This window comes from Phyllostomus hastatus, unplaced genomic scaffold (assembly GCF_019186645.2).
Source record: "Phyllostomus hastatus isolate PE091 unplaced genomic scaffold, TTU_PhHast_1.1 phas_contig_64, whole genome shotgun sequence".
NCBI classification, from domain to species: domain Eukaryota; kingdom Metazoa; phylum Chordata; class Mammalia; order Chiroptera; family Phyllostomidae; genus Phyllostomus; species Phyllostomus hastatus.
The window spans coordinates 11,065,329-11,081,427 of record NW_025333928.1 but is presented as its reverse complement, the minus strand read 5'-3'; the positions used below and the strand labels follow the sequence as shown (position 1 = coordinate 11,081,427).

Sequence of the window (16,099 nt, the reverse complement as noted above, 5' to 3'; positions counted from 1 at the left end):
TAATGGTTTGGTGATGATGAAGTCCTTTAGTTTTTTTTTTGTCTGTGAAGCTCTTTATCTGCCCTTTCATTCTAATGATAGCTTTGCTAGGTAGAGCAACCTTGGCTATAGGTCCCTGCTTTTTATGACTTTGAATATTTATTACCAATCCCTTCTAGCCTGCCAAGTTTCTTCTGAGAAATCAGCTGAAAGTCTTAATGGGAATTCCCCTGTAGATAACTAACTGCTTTTTTCTTGCTGCTTTTAAAATTCTCACTTTATCTTTAACCTTTGGCATTTTAATTATGATAAGTCTTGGTGTGGTCCTCTTTGCATCCATCTTTTTTAGGACTCTCTGTGCTTCCTAGACTTCTTTGACTATTTCCTTCACCAAATTAGGGAAATTTTCTTTTTCTTTTCTTTTTTTTTAATTTATTGATTATGCTATTACATTTGTCCCTTTTCCCCCCTTCCCTCCCCTCCACCCTGTACCCCCTCTCCCACCCACGTTCCCCCCCCTTTAGTTCACTTCCATGTGCAATTCTTATGAGTTCTTTAGCTTCTACCTTTCCCGTACTATTCTTGCCCTCCCCCTATCTATTTTCAACCTACATTCTATGCTACTTATTCTCTATACCTTTCCCCCCCTCCCCCTCCTCCCACCCCCCCCTGTTGCTAGCCCTCCATGTGCCCTCCATTTCTGTGGTTCTGTTCCTGTTCTAGTTGTTTACTTAGTTTCTTTTGGTTTTGCTTTAGGTGTAATTGTTGATAATTGTGAGTTTGCTGTCCTTTTACTATACATGTCTTTTCTTTATCTTCTTTTCTTAGATAAGTCCCTTTAGCATTTCATAAAATAAAGGCTTGGTGATGATGAACTCCTTTAATTTGACCTTATCTGAAAAGCACTTTATCTTCCCTTCCATTCTAAATGACAGCTTTGCTGGATAGAGCAATCTGGGATGTAGGTCCTTGTCTTTCATGACTTGGAATATTTCTTTCCAGCCCCTTCTTGCCTGTAAGGTCTCTTTGGAGAAATCAGCTGACAGTCTGATGGGAACTCCTTTGTAGGTTACTGTCCCCTTATCTCTTGCTGCTTCTAGGATTCTCTCCTTCGTTTTTACCTTGGCTAATGTAATTATGATGTGCCTTGGTGTGTTTCTTCTTGGGTCCAACTTCTTTGGGGCTCTCTGAGCTTCTTGGATTTCTTGGAAGACTGTTTCCTTTGCCAGATTGGGGAAGTTCTCCTTTATTATTTGTTCAAATAACTTTTCCACTTGTTGCTCCTCCCCTTCTGGTACCCCCTATAATTCGAATGTTGGAACGTTTAAAGGTGTCCTGGATGTTCCCAAGGCTCTCCTCGATTTTTTTTAATTCTTATTTCATCATGCTTTCCTGCTTGGTTGATTCTATCTTCCTTCTGGTCCACTGTATTGTTTTGAGACTCAGATTCCTTCCTTTCTCTATTGGCTCTCCTCCGCGTATCTTCCTGCATTTCTTTTATGGTAACCTGCATCCTTTCATCTAAATTGCGCCCAAAATCAACCAATTCCGTGAGCTTTCTAATCACCAGCGTTTTGAACTGTGCATCTGATAGATTGGCTATTTCTTGGTCACTCAAAAGGATGAGTCCTGGGGGGACTGATCTGCTCTGTTGCACACATGTCTTATGTCTTTCCCTGTCTCTCCTTCCCCCCCACTGGTCGCTCTTGTTAAGGTGGGGGGCGGAGCCTTAGGTGTTCACCGGGGCTGGGCGCCCCGTCGCTAGATTGTGACGTTATATGTGGGGGGGTGGGGGGCGGGGCGGGGCGGAGGGAATCAATGGTGGCAGTTCAATTCTCCTGGGCCCAGACCTTTCCCGGGGCTCCTGGGCTGCGAGCTCTGCCCTGGTCCACAATCGCTGCCCCACTGGGTCCGGCAGCCGCAGCTTGCTTACTCAGGGTCCACCGCTGCGTTCCTGCGCCCCGATGGCTGTCGCGCCAATTCCGCGCCAAATTTCCCCCCACCTCCGTGCGCTGCCGACCCGCGCCAGCCCCGCGCCCGCTCGGCTCGTTGTCTCCTACCAGTCTGGATGTACGGGTCTACTTCAACTTCTTGGCTGTCCGACTTCCATTCAGATGAATCCCCTGTCGGTTCTGGGTGTTATGCTGACTGTATTTTATTGTTGTTCTAATCTTGGTTGTGCGAGGAGGTACGGTGCGTCCACCTATTCCTCCATCTTGCCGGAAGTCCCCGGAAATTTTCTTTCATTATTTTTTCAAATAGGAGATGTCCCAGAGGCTTATTAATACTATCCTCTTTTTTTTTTTTTTTTTTTGAGTTCTTGTTTTTTCTTGCTGTTGTGGTTGAATACTTACTCATTCCTTATGTTCCAAATCGTTGATTTGAATCCCTGCTTCCTCCCCTTCAGTGTTGGTTCCCTGTAGATTTTTCTGCATTTCACTGAGTATAACTTACATTTCTTTCTTTATGTTGTTGCCATACTCAATGAGTTCTCTGAGCATTCTGATCACCAGTGTTTTGAACTCTACATCTGTTACGTTGGTTATCTCTGTTCTGCTTAGATCATTTTGGGGTGTTTTGTTCTGTTCTTTCATTTGGGCCATATTTCTTTGTCTCTTAAATTTGGCAGCCCCCGTATTTTTGTTTCTGTGTATTAGGTAGAGCTGCTTTGACTCCTTGTCTTAGTAACGTGGCCTATTGTAGAAAAGGCACCTGTATATTGTGTGTGGTGGAGCCTTAGGTATTTGCCAGGTTGGGGCGATCTGCTTCACTGCTTTGTGGCTTTGTCTGGGAGGGCTTGGAGAGGGGACAGTGCCACTGTTTGGCTTCTAGATGTTTGCCCAGCTCTTGCCTTTGTGCTGAATCCCAGTGGGGGCATATGTTCTAAGACCTTGTGGGCCCTTTAAGTAGAGTCTCCTGAAAATCAGGTGATTTCTTCCACTGCCCCAACCCCACTGGTTTTTTACATCCAGAAGTTACTGGGATTTGTCTTCCTGGTGCTGGAACTCTGGGCTCTGGGGTCTGGCCTGGGATCACTCTCTCCCAAGGTACTCCTCCTGATTTTTATCCACCATACATGAGTGTGAGACTGCCCATTTTGCTGTGGCCAACTCTGCCACAGGGTGTCTCCTCACCTCTGCCCATCTCTGCCCCTCCTGCCCATCTGCATGAATGTGACTTCTTTAAATCCTTCGTTGTCAGGCTTCCGTATAGGTGGATTTTCTGACAGTTCTGGGTGCTATTTGTTTTGAGGTTTAGTTCTGATTCTCTCTGTAGTTGTGCGAAGAGGCAAAGCATGTCTACTTGCACTTCCATCTTGCCCGGAAGTTCTATAATCCATTCCTGAACATAAAAGAGGCAAAAGGATTCACAATATGTATCTGATATTTTTGTGTGTAAATGCTTAGATGTGATCACGCTAAAAGACGAATTGGGGTCATGTGACAGCTGTGGTTGATATTTGCAAATCAGCTACCTTGAATGGTGTTGCCATGGTGATGACTTACATCATACCTGCATTTTACACCCAACTTAAATCATATTTATGTAAGTCCTATGTAGGAGTTAACTTCCTCTATACTTAAATGGGAAATTTGTGTTCATATATAGCACAAATTCAGGCTTCCCAGGTTGCTGATCGTTCTACCAGAATGGCCAGAGAGTCAGGAGAGATGGTCTGTGGCCTCTTACCATACCCTGAGGCCCAGTTCTTCCTGCTTCAGAGAACCAGGCAGACACTAAATCCTTTGATGGCTCAGAGGTTTATACTTAGGCTAAAGTAATTGCGGATGTGGAGTTCTCCACATAGATGTCTGCAGACAGCCGAGACAGGAGCAGTATGTGGGACACATGGCTATTCATGCTCAGGACTACTAGCATTCTTGCCCCTGCTGCTGTCCCCATCACTGTGAATGCTCCCAATAGGCAGCACCTCATAAAACCTCCCACAAGACAGGATGGCATGGGTGAGGTCTCAGTACTTCTGGTGTCTGTGTTGGTGTGTCACCTATGGGGTCCTTTCTGTCTTAGTTGCAGGGTTAAGAAATAGGACAGAGAGATCCTGTGTACCCTTTACCCTATTTGCCCCGATGCTGTAAAACTCTAGTACAGAAGGGATGTTGACATTGATAGAATCAAGATATAGCACGTCCATTATCACAGATCTCTCCTGTTGCCCTTTATAGCCACACCTACTTCCCTTGCCTGTAGCAACCACTAATCTGTACTCTATGTCTCTATTTGGTCATTTCAAGAATGTTGTATAAATAGAACCATACAGTGTGTAACCATTTTGGGATCAGCTTTTCACTCAGCATAATTAGAATTTATTTTGAGAAATATTAGAGGGTGGCATTCAAAGATTCAGAACTACAGAAAGGGGAAGAATAATATCGCAAATATTTGTGTTGCCACCGTATTTATAATTTTTGCCTAAGGTTTTTTCCTTTAATAAAAGATGCAGTACATTATAATGGAAATTCTAGTTCTCAGTGTTTCCCTCTCTAGTCACAATTCCCTCTCTCTCCAGAGGCAGGCATTAGTGTGCATGTAACATAATTTTCAGTTCTGTCTTTAAACCTTATTTCACATGTTTACCCATAAACTGCATGCGTGTGTCTGTGGGGGTGGGTGTTTTGTGTATTTAAAAAAAGTCCTACATAGCCCTGGCCAGGTGGCACAGTTGGTTGGAACACCATCCCGTACACCAAAAGATTGCAGGTTCGATTCCCAGTCAGGGCACATATGGAAAGCAATCCATTGGTGTTTCTTTCCCATCCTCTCACTCTAAAATCAATAAACAGATCCTCGGGTGAGGATTTAACAAAACATCCTACATGAATTCTGCCCACACTACCTGTGTCTTTCTCCCACTTAGGTTGTTAACTCAGCATTGTTTGTGAGATTTCTCCATGTTACTGCCTTTAGATTTGTTCATTTAGTTTATTTCTGTAGCATTCCATTTTATGAACATTATTGTCCATTGGTGGTTTTGTAGGTTATTGGGGATTTCTTATTTTTTTGTGTGTGATAAATTTTATTTTTAATTATTTATTTTTTAGAGAGAGGGGACAGGATGGAGAAAGAGAGAGAGAGAGAAACATTGATTTGTTGCCTCTTGTTCATGCCCCTTTCAGGGACTGAACCCACAGCCTAGGCATGTACCATGACTGGGCATCAAACCAGCAACCTTTTGCTTTGTGGGACAACACCCAGCCAACTGAGCCTGGTTAGGGCAGGGGTTTCTCATCTTTACAAATAGTTGTACAGTGAGTGTCCTTGCATTTGTCTGCTAGGGGGCATGTGAGAGTGTTCTAGGACATAAACTTGGAAGGGGAGTTTTTAGTGGCACATAACGTGTCCCACTTTAACAGGTAGGTCACTAAAGTGCACTCCACATTAGTTGTACCAATTCAGGCTCCTTCTATCAGCAGCATATGAGAGTGACTGTTTTTCTGTATCTTTGCCAGTTTAGTGAGTGATGTAGTATCTTATTTTAATTAGCACTTCCTATGAAATGTTTTGAATGTGTGAATTAATAGATTACTTACATTCAGGTCTCCCTTTAAATAAGGATAAATGACTATTGGAATGCATATCTTAAACCTGGATTTTGAAAGTTCATTTTAACTTGGGTACAAGCAGCAGTTACCATGTCATGGTTTATTATTTTCTTTCGTGTCTCATGTATTTTGAGTCTGAGTGAGTTACTTGTGATTGAACTCAGATTGTAGTGGCTGTAGGAGGGAGTGTGTTCAGTTTCGTTTTGTTGTACACACTTCTTTCTTGAAGAGAGTGTCTAATGTATTTGTCCTTCCGAATTTTATCTTTTGAGCCTAAGCTGGGATATAGTTTCCTAGATATTGGGACACAGATTCTGTGGCTCTTGTTGTGTTTTTTTTTTTTTTTGTTTTTTTTGCTTATTTGCTTTATTTTTGTGTGCATTGTTCATTTTTTTGTTTGGGTTTTTTTTTTTTTTAAGTCTCTATAGATTCTCCCTTTTTTTAAAGATTTTATTTATTTTTAGAGAGGGGAAGGAAGGGAGAAAGAGAGGGAGAGAAACATCAATGTGTAGTTGCCTCTCATGTGGCCCCCACTGGGGACCTGGCCCACAGCCCAGGCATGTGCCCTGACTGGGAATTGAACTGGCGACCCTTAGGTTCACGGCTCGCACTCAATCCACTGAGCTACACCAGCCAGGAGATTCTCCTTTCTTGCCCCTCTTCTCATAGAGCTCCCCACAGTGCCTAGCAGAGACCTGCCTTCACTCCTAGCCTCTGAGAACAGGTAGCATCCTACTTTTCTGAATGTTTCGAATTTTCCTTGTTGCTTTGGAACTGACTATTGGTTCATTTCTTTCTTTCTTTTTTTTTTAATTTCTTAAAATTGATTTTGAGAGAAAAAGAGCGAAACATCATTTTGTTCTACTTATTTTTGTATTCATTGGTTGATGCTTGTATGCACATTGACTAGGGATCAAACCCACATCCTTGGCATATTGGGACAACGCTCTAACCAAATGAGCTACCCAGAGAGGGCTGTTGGTTCATTTAAGTAAATGAGAAAATTGAATTGGTTAAGAATATCTGAAGCTATGAAAACGATCCAGTTTTTATTGTTAAGTCACTTCCATAGTCCTTTCAGATATTTCCATTTTGGAGTTGTCCTAAGTGCCATATTGGGTGGCACTTTTATCACTCTATTCTCTTTCTCCAGGAAGAATACAGAAATTCCATGCCTGCATCCAGTTTTCAGCAGCAGAAGTTGCGTGTCTGTGAAGTCTGCTCAGCCTACCTTGGTCTCCACGACAATGACCGTCGTCTTGCAGACCACTTTGGGGGCAAATTGCACTTGGGATTCATTCAGATCCGTGAGAAGCTTGATCAGTTGAGGGTATGTTAATGTATTTTGTTTCTGGAAAAACCTGAGAAGTCTCGTGATCTTTATATTTATTTCCCTTTAGAAAACTTTGTTTTGATCCTCTCTAAGAACATGCCTTGAGTTTTATAGTGATATGCTCAATTCATCACTTCATTCACATAAGAAACCGACGGGGCCTTGGGTATTTATTTAGTCTGCACTCCCTTTTTATGAAGGTCATGGCAGAGTCCAGTACAGTACACAAACATCTCTTGCACATCTCCTAAATAACTTAGGAGGTGGGGAAGAACCAGCAGTTTTCTAGTTTTTGTCCATGGACAGAGGCGATGCATGGAGAATGGTTAGGCTAGATGGGAGGTGACACGTCCTGGCCCTTGCCTTGAGCCAACTTAAGATGAGAAGGTGATTGTTTTCCTGGGTTAGACTGCAAAACATTTGATATGTTGGGTACAGAAGGAAAGTTGAACATGTTTTAGATACTAGAGTTGTCATTCTCCAAACTGATGAGTCTTCCCTATTGTGTGCTGTGTGCTAAAGATGGGATGTTGGGAAATAGGCAGGCCTTCCCTTCAGACACCTGAAATCTGGTAGAAGGACAGACACATGGCAGCTATAATAGGACACTGTGTTAATCAAGACTGAGACCCTGTGTGCCTCTCGGGAAGTAGCAGTGGGTGGGAGGGCTCTGCATCCAAGGAGCAGAACGTGGTATGTGATCTCGGCACTGGATGAAGGAGCTGAGGTGGTTGGTGGTGAGGATATCTTCAGCCACTGGTCTTGACACATTTTACTCCTGTGCTCCAAAAAGAATTTTGAAAAATGATATACTTTGGTAAACATTTTTTTAAAAGATTTTATTTATTTTTTAGAGAGAGGGGAAGAGAATGAGTAGGAGAGGGAGAGAAAGATCAATGTGCGAGAGACACACAGATCAGCTGCCTCTAGCACACCCTCAACCGGGTACCTGGGCCGAAACCCAGGCATGAGCCCTGACTGGGCATTGAACCAGCGATCCTCTGGCTTCGCAGGTCAGCTCTCAATCCACTGAGCCACACGAGCCACTTCGTTACATATTTTTAAATGAGAATTTTTTCTTTATAAGTTTATGGGTGTCAGAGATGTAAAAATACTTTATGTAGCCAATAAAACATAAATAACATTTCGTGTCCAATATTATCCCCATTTAAAAAATCTTCTTAGCATTCGGAAATGTTATATTCCCATTTCTCCTGTAAATTGTATTTCCATGCCATATCACCCCATAATTTTATCCTGAAAGTTGAAAATAACACAAATGTATTACACACTTGATAAGTAGCTATTAAACTAACAACAGAAAATATATTTGGAAGGGCACCTCTAAATGGTAAAGAAGGTGGGAGTTCTATGCCCTAATCAGAGATGGCTTCACTTACAGTTGTCCCAGAGGTGTTCACACTTCAAGGCCACAAACTAGTAAATGCAGGGGTATGAGAATAGTAAGGCTGTCCTGGCTGGTGTGGCTCAGTGGATTGAGCATCAGCCTGTGAACCAAGGAGTCACCTGTTCCATTCCCATTCAGAGGCCTGGGCTGCTGGCCAGGTCTCTTCTTACACAATGATGTTTCTCTCCCTCTCTTGCTCCCTCCCTTCCCTCTTTGCTAAAATAAAATAAAACCTTAAAAAAAAAAAGGGTAAGGCTTTCTTTGTCAAGGGAGGAAGAGGTAGTTTTTTAAGGAGTAGGAAGGGTTTGGAAAGGAAATGATGCCAGACTATAGGTCTCTTTGCAGTCATATCCACCTAGGAAGAGTATGCATAGAAACAAAGGTGCTGAGACTTAGATCATTAACCTTAACCAGTCCATTGTGTGTGCCTGCTCCAGGCCCAATGTGATTGGAGTTCCAGCTGTAGAGCTGGGGGTGTCAGTTAGGAAGGTTCTCCTACCTGGAAAATGTTTGGGGAACGAGAACTAGCCTCTCTCCCAGACTTTGCTGTGCCTTCTCTTCCTGGGGACATGACCAGGCTCCAGTCTACACTGAGATATAAGACCATCCTTCATGCCTTCATGAGCACAGGAAGACTGGTGGCTGCTTGTCTCACTAACTCTGACTTCCTTCAGGACTTAATTTCACTAGTCAGATCAGGCCATTGAAAGGCTTTGAAAGGTGTTGGGTATGGGGGATGTGCAGATTGGACATAGTGCTTTGTGCTGAGCTCTGGTGATTGTGTACCAGTGGTACAGTTCCCTAAGGCCTGCTCCTGCCTGTTGTGTTTTCTTTTCTGTTGGGTTCACAATCAAGCCTGGTGAGCCATGTGTTAAGTTTGGTGTTGAAAGCCAGTTGCGGAGGTTCGTGGTCCACTTCTCTTGGCCTGCTGTCCCTGTGAGGTCAGGTCTGAAGTCATTGTAGCACTTAGCATCTGACAATGAACAAGCTGTTTATTGGCAGCAGGAGCTTGGCTCCCAACAACAAGATGTGTTTGGTCAGACACCTGAGTTCTTTTTTACCACGTGGTTGGTGGAGTCTCATTTGGATAAAAAAAAAAACTAACTTTGTGGATTGATTTTTGAAGCGATATGATAAATTTCCTGTGACTTAGAAGTAAGTACTGCACCCCTTAGAATGTGCATTTTGTCACTGACTGTATAAAATGTAATGATAAAGCATTTTTAAATGAGTTTTCCATTTTTCATTGTAAAAGAATTTTTTAAATCATGTTCTTATTTTTTAAGAGATTTTCTTCAATTTTTTCAAAATTACCAATACTGAGATCATATACGCATGCTTTGTTAAACAATATTCACACTCTAGTTGGTGTAACTTGCTCTGCTCTCATTTGCCAATTTTTCACTTATTTAGAAAACCGTGGCAGAAAAGCAGGAGAAGAGAAATCAGGATCGCTTGAGGAGGCGAGAAGAGAGGGAGCGGGAGGAGCGGCTCAGCAGGAGGTGAGTCCATGATAGCATATGTGCCTAAGGAAACCCTGACTCCTTACCTTGCAGTGTTGTTGGTAACTAACAGTTGAGGTCTGCTAGGTATCTAAGTCACCATTAAAAGAAAGTAAGCAAAATCGCAGCACATTCAGTTCCATTAAGGTCTTTGCTGGCCCAGGAAGACCTGTGAGGCCATCTTCAGCTGCATAAGAGCTCTGATGACCCAATTCTTATCTGTGAAGGTATAGACCCTCCGAAGAGCTAAAGAGTAGAAGAGGAAGAGGAACCTGCCACACCCTGACTCCTGTGGATGTAGCACTTAGCAAACAGGACAGGGAGGAGCATGTATTTGTCACACTGCCTTATCTTGCTGTGGGGGTACTGGGGAGCTGATAGGATTTGTTGGTAGTCTGTTGTGAGGCAAGCAAAGGGTGAATGAAGTTGGCCTCGTGGTTTCTGGCCTTTTGTGGCCACTTATGAAGGTGGGGAAGACTGGAAGCAATGTATTGGGGTAAGGAGGATGTGGGGAGCATAGTTTGGTTCTGGCCATACTTGGTTTGAGATGCTTAAGAGACATGCAAGCTAGAGATGTTGGGACTGGTCCGAGTTCAGGGAAGAGACTTGAGCCAGAAGTAACTCCTATTGGGCACAGCTCATTGTCCTGGAAATGCCCAGCAACTGGGCTTCGCTGAAGGAATTTCTCAGTGCATAAGTGAGAAAGAACAAATGAATATTTATTGTGTATTTTGTGTTTCTTTTCATTATTTTGATTACCTGACAGATTCTGATTATAAAGAGACTCACAAGAGTATAAAAATGGATTGAGCAAAACATGCAAATCCCTTTTTACACAGGTGACCACTGTGGTTTTGGTTGTGCCTGTGTGCACTAGCACCTGTAGAACATTCACCTGATCTCTGAGATCGTCCCCCAGCAATATGTCCTTACAGTGATGTGTAATAACTGAATATTCTGTTTTCCCCTCACCTTCACCCTTTTTATTCACCCGTCCCCCTATTTCCTTATCTATCTGAGGTTTTTTAGATTCCACATATAAGTGAAATCATACAGTATTTGTCTTTGTCTGGCTTATTTCACTTAGCATAATGCCTTCAGTGTGCCCTCAGTGTCCATCCATGTTCCATGTTGTCACAAATGGCAGGATTTCCACCTTTGGTCAAATAACATTCCCTTATGTATGTGTATCCCATTTTCTTTATTCATGCATGTTTCAGTAGACACTAGGTTGGGGTTGCAGGTATCTTTTTGAGATAGTGATTTCATTTCATTTAGGTAAATACAGTAGTAGTACCCCCTTCTCCATGGGAGATAGATTCCAAGACCCCCAGTGGATGCGTGAAACCATAGGTAGTACTGAACCTTGTGTATGTGGTTTTTTTCCTATGTATACGTAACACTTGATGGCTTCTCTTTGGCGCATCCAAAATTGCCAGCATCACTATTCTTGCTCTTTGTGGCCACTAGTTAGTAGAAGAAAGGTGCCTTGAACACAAGCCCTGCCATAATTCAGCAGTTGATCTGATAACCAAGATGGCTATGATGTGACTAACAAGTGGGTAATGTTTACAGCATGGATACACTAGACAAATGGGTGCTTTCTAGAATGGAGTGAGGTGCTGCAAGATTCCATAATTGGCTCAGAACCATGTGCAATTTAAAACTTACTTATCTCTGGAATTTTTCATGTAATGTTTTCAGACTGAGGTTGACTGTGGGTAACTGAAACCAAAGAAAATGAAACTAAGGGAAGAGGGAGTACTTTGCCTAGAAGTGGATTTGCTGGGTCATTGGTAGTGCTAGGTTTAATTCTTTGAGGAGCTTCCTTATTGGTTACCATAGTGGCTGTACTAATCTATCAATACACTCCCACCAACAGTGTGTCAGGGTTTCCTTTTCTCCACATTCTTGCCAACACTTGAATGTCTTTTTGATGATTGCCATTCTGAAGGTGATGTCTCATTGTGGTTTTGATTTGCATTTCCCTGGTGACTAGTGAATTGAGCAGCTTTGTATGTCCCCTTTGGTATTTGTATGTCTTTGGAATCCTCCGCCCATTTTTTTAATTGGAATTTTTTCTTTTGAATTATAGGAGTTCTTTATGTTCTGGATATTAAGCCACTATCGGATATATGATTTGTAGATTTTTTTTTTTAAGAGTTTATTTATTTTTAGAGAGAGGGGAAGGGAGGGAGAGGGAGGGAAAGAAACACCAATGCATGGTTGCCTTTCACGTGTCCCCTCCTGGGGACTTGTCCTGCAACCTAGACATGTGCTGACTGGGAATCCAGCCGGCGACCCTTTGCTTCATAGTCGGGTGCTCAGTCTACTGAGCCACACCAGCCAGGGCTGCAAATATTTTCTTATATTTTGATGGTCTCCTTTGCTGTACAGAAGTTTTTTAGTTTGATGTAGTCCCACTTGTTTATTTTTGCTTTTGTTGCCTATCCTAAAAACTGTTTGAACAAATACTCTAAAGATCATCTTTGTATATATTTGAGTGTTTTATATACTATTCCTTAGGATTTTGGGGACAAATTTAATACATAAATATTAGTATGTGTTACAGAAACTACTTTCCAAGAGCCTTTATCAAATCACCTCAAGACACCTAGTTTATGAGTGTCTTTTGTCACTTCCTCCTCAGCACATACTGGTGGCAATCATGTAAGTTTCAGCTGTAGAACACTGTAAAATGAGATCCTGTTGCAGTGTGTATTTTTTTGGATTACTGATTATATACTATTTCCCAAGGAGCTCATGTGACCCTTATGTGGCAGTGAGCCTATGTTTAACACTTGAGACTTTTGTTTAACTTTTGTGTCTGTTGGGGGACTGTGTGCGTAGCTATGATACTGCTCTAAAGACCAGTTAGTGGACATGGGGCTGGTCCTGTCCCTTTGCCAGAAAGCAGCTAGGAGCAGAGGGTTGGGGATAGGCCTCGATCTGTGAGCATCGACACTTGGTCCTGCCAGTCTGAGAGTGAGCGAGGGGCTTGAAGACCACAGGTTTCTGTGGGAAGCCTTCCCTCCTTCATCTCATAGATTTGGGGCACCTCCCCTTAGATGTGAGGGATGGGCTGTTTTGGAGAAATTTTTCATTTTTTGTTTTATTTTAGGTCTGGATCAAGAACCAGAGATCGCAGGAGGTAGGTTTCTAAATCCATTTAAGAGTTCTCAAGTCAAATGTTCTTTTCCTTAGGTGTTTTTCTTAATACTTAACCTTTATAACTTCACAGTTATTATCTGGTGGGTAGACCTGGCTTGTGCAGGGCATGGATACAAGGCGAGATTCAAGCCACATCTCTTGGGTTGGTTGGGGTTTGGTGCAGCAGAAAGATTTCTGTCAATGAGAGGGAAGATGAGAGGACACCACTGAGGTCTTCTGGTGGCTAGGATATCCTGGCAAAATGTTTTTGGGAAGCATTGGTGGGAAGGGTCTGGCTATAATTCTTTTTGAGCAGTGATTAACTGGTAGGACTATTGTGGACCTACATTCTAACTGGGAGGGTGGGGAGGTGTCAGTAACTATGAAGCAGAATGTGCTGAGAGAAGAGGGTGTTTGGGGTGGGGCCTTCAGAGCCTTCAGAGCCTCTGGTCACCCACTGCAGGTCACGTTCCCGGGACCGGCGTCGGAGGCGGTCAAGATCTACTTCCAGAGAACGACGAAAGTCTTCCCGGTCCTGGTCCCGAGACAGACACCGACGCCACCGCAGTCGTTCCCGGAGCCACAGCCGGGGCCACCGCCGGGCTTCCAGGGACCGGAGTGCGAAATACAAGTAACTACTCTGACTTCTTCAGTAGCTGCAACCAGGAGTGAGCCCCTTCTCTTTGTGTTCCCAGGGTCTGGAGGGATCTGTCATCAGGGCCTGAGCCTGTTGGCCCTACCTGTTGCTCAGGAGACTGGCTGGGTATCTGTGGGAATGAGTGTTGGGGCCTCAAGGAGTCATGAATGGGGCCCAGAGCACTGGGAGCCCTTAGCTAAGAGCAGCAGATGGATTCAGGGATGGGACAGTTGAGATGCGGTGGAAGTGGTTATACACGGGGACAGCCCCCACTGGTTGCCTGCTGTGCTTGGAGCTGCCTGCTCACTGTCACTTGGATACACAGAGCCCCTGAGATTTATATCCTGGCCAGGCCCTTTTTACCTCCATTGTGGTTTTTCTACAGTGAAAAAAAAACACACCACTCGTAACTACTGTTAGCACTTCTTTTCACTGTGTTTTTACATAATGGATCATATCCCAGTTGTGGACCTCTGTTGTATTTTCTTTTGCTTCATTAATATTAATAGCTATTACTAGAAATCTTTGCAAATGTCACTTTTTGGTGGCTGTGGTTTGGGCACAAGATGGCAGCCCTGGCTGCCCTCAGGACTGTCCAGGAGCCTTCCCAGGTGTGGTGGGTCTTGGCCTTCCCTGGTGTTGAGGGTCCAAGTTGTTGGCATGTGAGGAGACAGTCAGAAGGGAAACATCAGCTTCTGCTGAGTCTCTGTTCCCTTTTCCCAGGTTCTCCAGAGAGCAGGCATCAAGGGAGGAGTCCTGGGAGCGAGGGCGGAGTGAGCGCCGGGCCGCCGACTGGAGGCTTGAGAGCTCCAACGGGAAGACATTGGAGGAGAAGGAGGCTGGCGAGATCTGAGTCTGTGCCCAGGCACTGTAAATAGTCTGGTAAATGTTCGACACAGCTTGAAGTTACCCTTTATATTTGCTGAATACAACTCATCTTTTGTAGTTTAAAATTTCTATTGTTTTGGAGCTAGCTGTGAGTTTCTAGAGATGTACAAAATTGCTCCTGTGTTTTTGGGTTACGTTTAGTAGGAATAAATAAATCTGACAGACTGCCTCCTGACTGCTGCCGTGGAGTCTCTGTTGTCCTTGTTATGGTCTAGACACCTCACCTCCGCCTTCCACAGGTGGTGGTGACTCAGTGAGTGCTCAGGGAGCTTTGCTTACCTTCAGATATTGTGACTTAACCGTTGGACTTCTCTTTGACTTTGGGCATCCAACACCCTCCACCTCCCCTTTTCCTAATGACTGGAGCCTGGTGTGCCCAGCTGTCCACTGATTGGCTGCTTCTGTCCTTTCTTCAGTGTCTGAGCAGCCTGGCTCCACCCCTCAGTGCAGACCACAGGCTCCACTAAGGAGGAGGGAGGTACCCCATCTGCACACATTTCTTTAGGAATTTAGATCTGTCTGATCTGCTGTTAGCATGGCTGCAACCTGGCACTGTAGTTCAGGGGAGCTACCTACAGTTTCCACTTTTGGAGTTATTTGGGGCAAAGAGAGAAAGACCCTTGGACAGTATCCACACGACATCTTCTGTAGACAGCAACGAGGTCCTCAGAGGACGGAGATGAGGTTGCGATTTGACTCACTCGAGGAGGGTCAGTGGTGGTATCCATTGTTACTCAGTTCTTTGTATTGAGACCAGAATGAGCCCTTCTGGAAGAATAACTGGGAGCTCTTTCCCTTTTTCACTTCAGGGAGGTTTTGGGGTTTATATTTGGAAGTTTTTCTGGTGGCCATGTTTTGAAAATAGTCCTCTCCACACTCTCTGTGCAAAGACTTCTTGGCTCAGTGGTCACTCACTGGGTCTGGATCTGGTGGCTACCAGCACCATAATGTGGCTGATGGTCCTGCTCTGGGATCCTCTGCCACGGTTTGTCTCCTTCTAAGAAGATATGTAGACAGGTGAACTGCCCGGCTGGCTTGTGACATAGCTTTTCTCTGGGGAAGGAGTGCAATGTCAGGAGGGTGTCCTTCCACCCAGGGCACTACCCCTGCCTGCAGCTTAAGCTGGACCAGAACAAAAGCAACCTCACTGGAGACTCTGCTTGGTGTGGACATCACGCTAGCTGGGTAGAGAGGCATGCTGCCCTCTCTGGGTTTGGGAAGTGGACACAGATTGGTGGAAAGCTGTGAGTGGGTTAAGGGTGGTCCTGGGATGGGAGGGGAGAGGCAAAGGGAATGAGAGCTGGGGTTGTGGATTCCTGACTCACTTGTACAACCTGACCTGTGACAGGCAGGAACTGGCCTGAAGCTGGCAGAAGGCACTGCAGCTCAGGTGGTGTGGGTGGGTGGGTATGAGGTGCACAGTCAGTATACTAGACTGTACTAGTATCTCCCATCTCCTTCATCCCCTGGAGGGGTGTGGTTTCTTTTTATTATAGTAAAATAGATGTAAAACTTATTGTTAGCTATTTGTAAGTACAGTTGAGTAACATTAAACATACTCATGTATTGTGCGTGGAGGGATGGTAGTTTTGAAAAGGCAGAGATGTCCCTGGATTTAGAAGTAGTCCTGGGGTCCCAGCT

The 16,099-nt window shown here is 44.1% G+C and overlaps 1 protein-coding gene across 7 annotated transcripts in view; it reads left to right on the top strand.

Moving 5' to 3' along the window:
* Positions 1-14,633, top strand: part of LUC7L (LUC7 like) — a 49,868-nt gene extending 35,235 nt beyond the window's left edge. For 6 of the 7 annotated variants that reach the window (XM_045848929.1, XM_045848928.1, XM_045848930.1 and 3 more), the window contains 5 exons: positions 6,694-6,870; positions 9,695-9,783; positions 12,905-12,934; positions 13,397-13,564; positions 14,294-14,633. In XM_045848929.1, coding sequence (XP_045704885.1) covers positions 6,694-6,870; positions 9,695-9,783; positions 12,905-12,934; positions 13,397-13,564; positions 14,294-14,423 — 594 coding nt within the window. In that variant the 3' untranslated portion in view covers positions 14,424-14,633. Of the gene's footprint in view, positions 1-6,693; positions 6,871-9,694; positions 9,784-12,904; positions 12,935-13,396; positions 13,602-14,293 lie in introns of all 7 variants that reach the window. The other variant, XM_045848933.1, reaches the window with a different exon arrangement.
* The last annotated feature ends 1,466 nt before the right edge of the window (positions 14,634-16,099 follow it).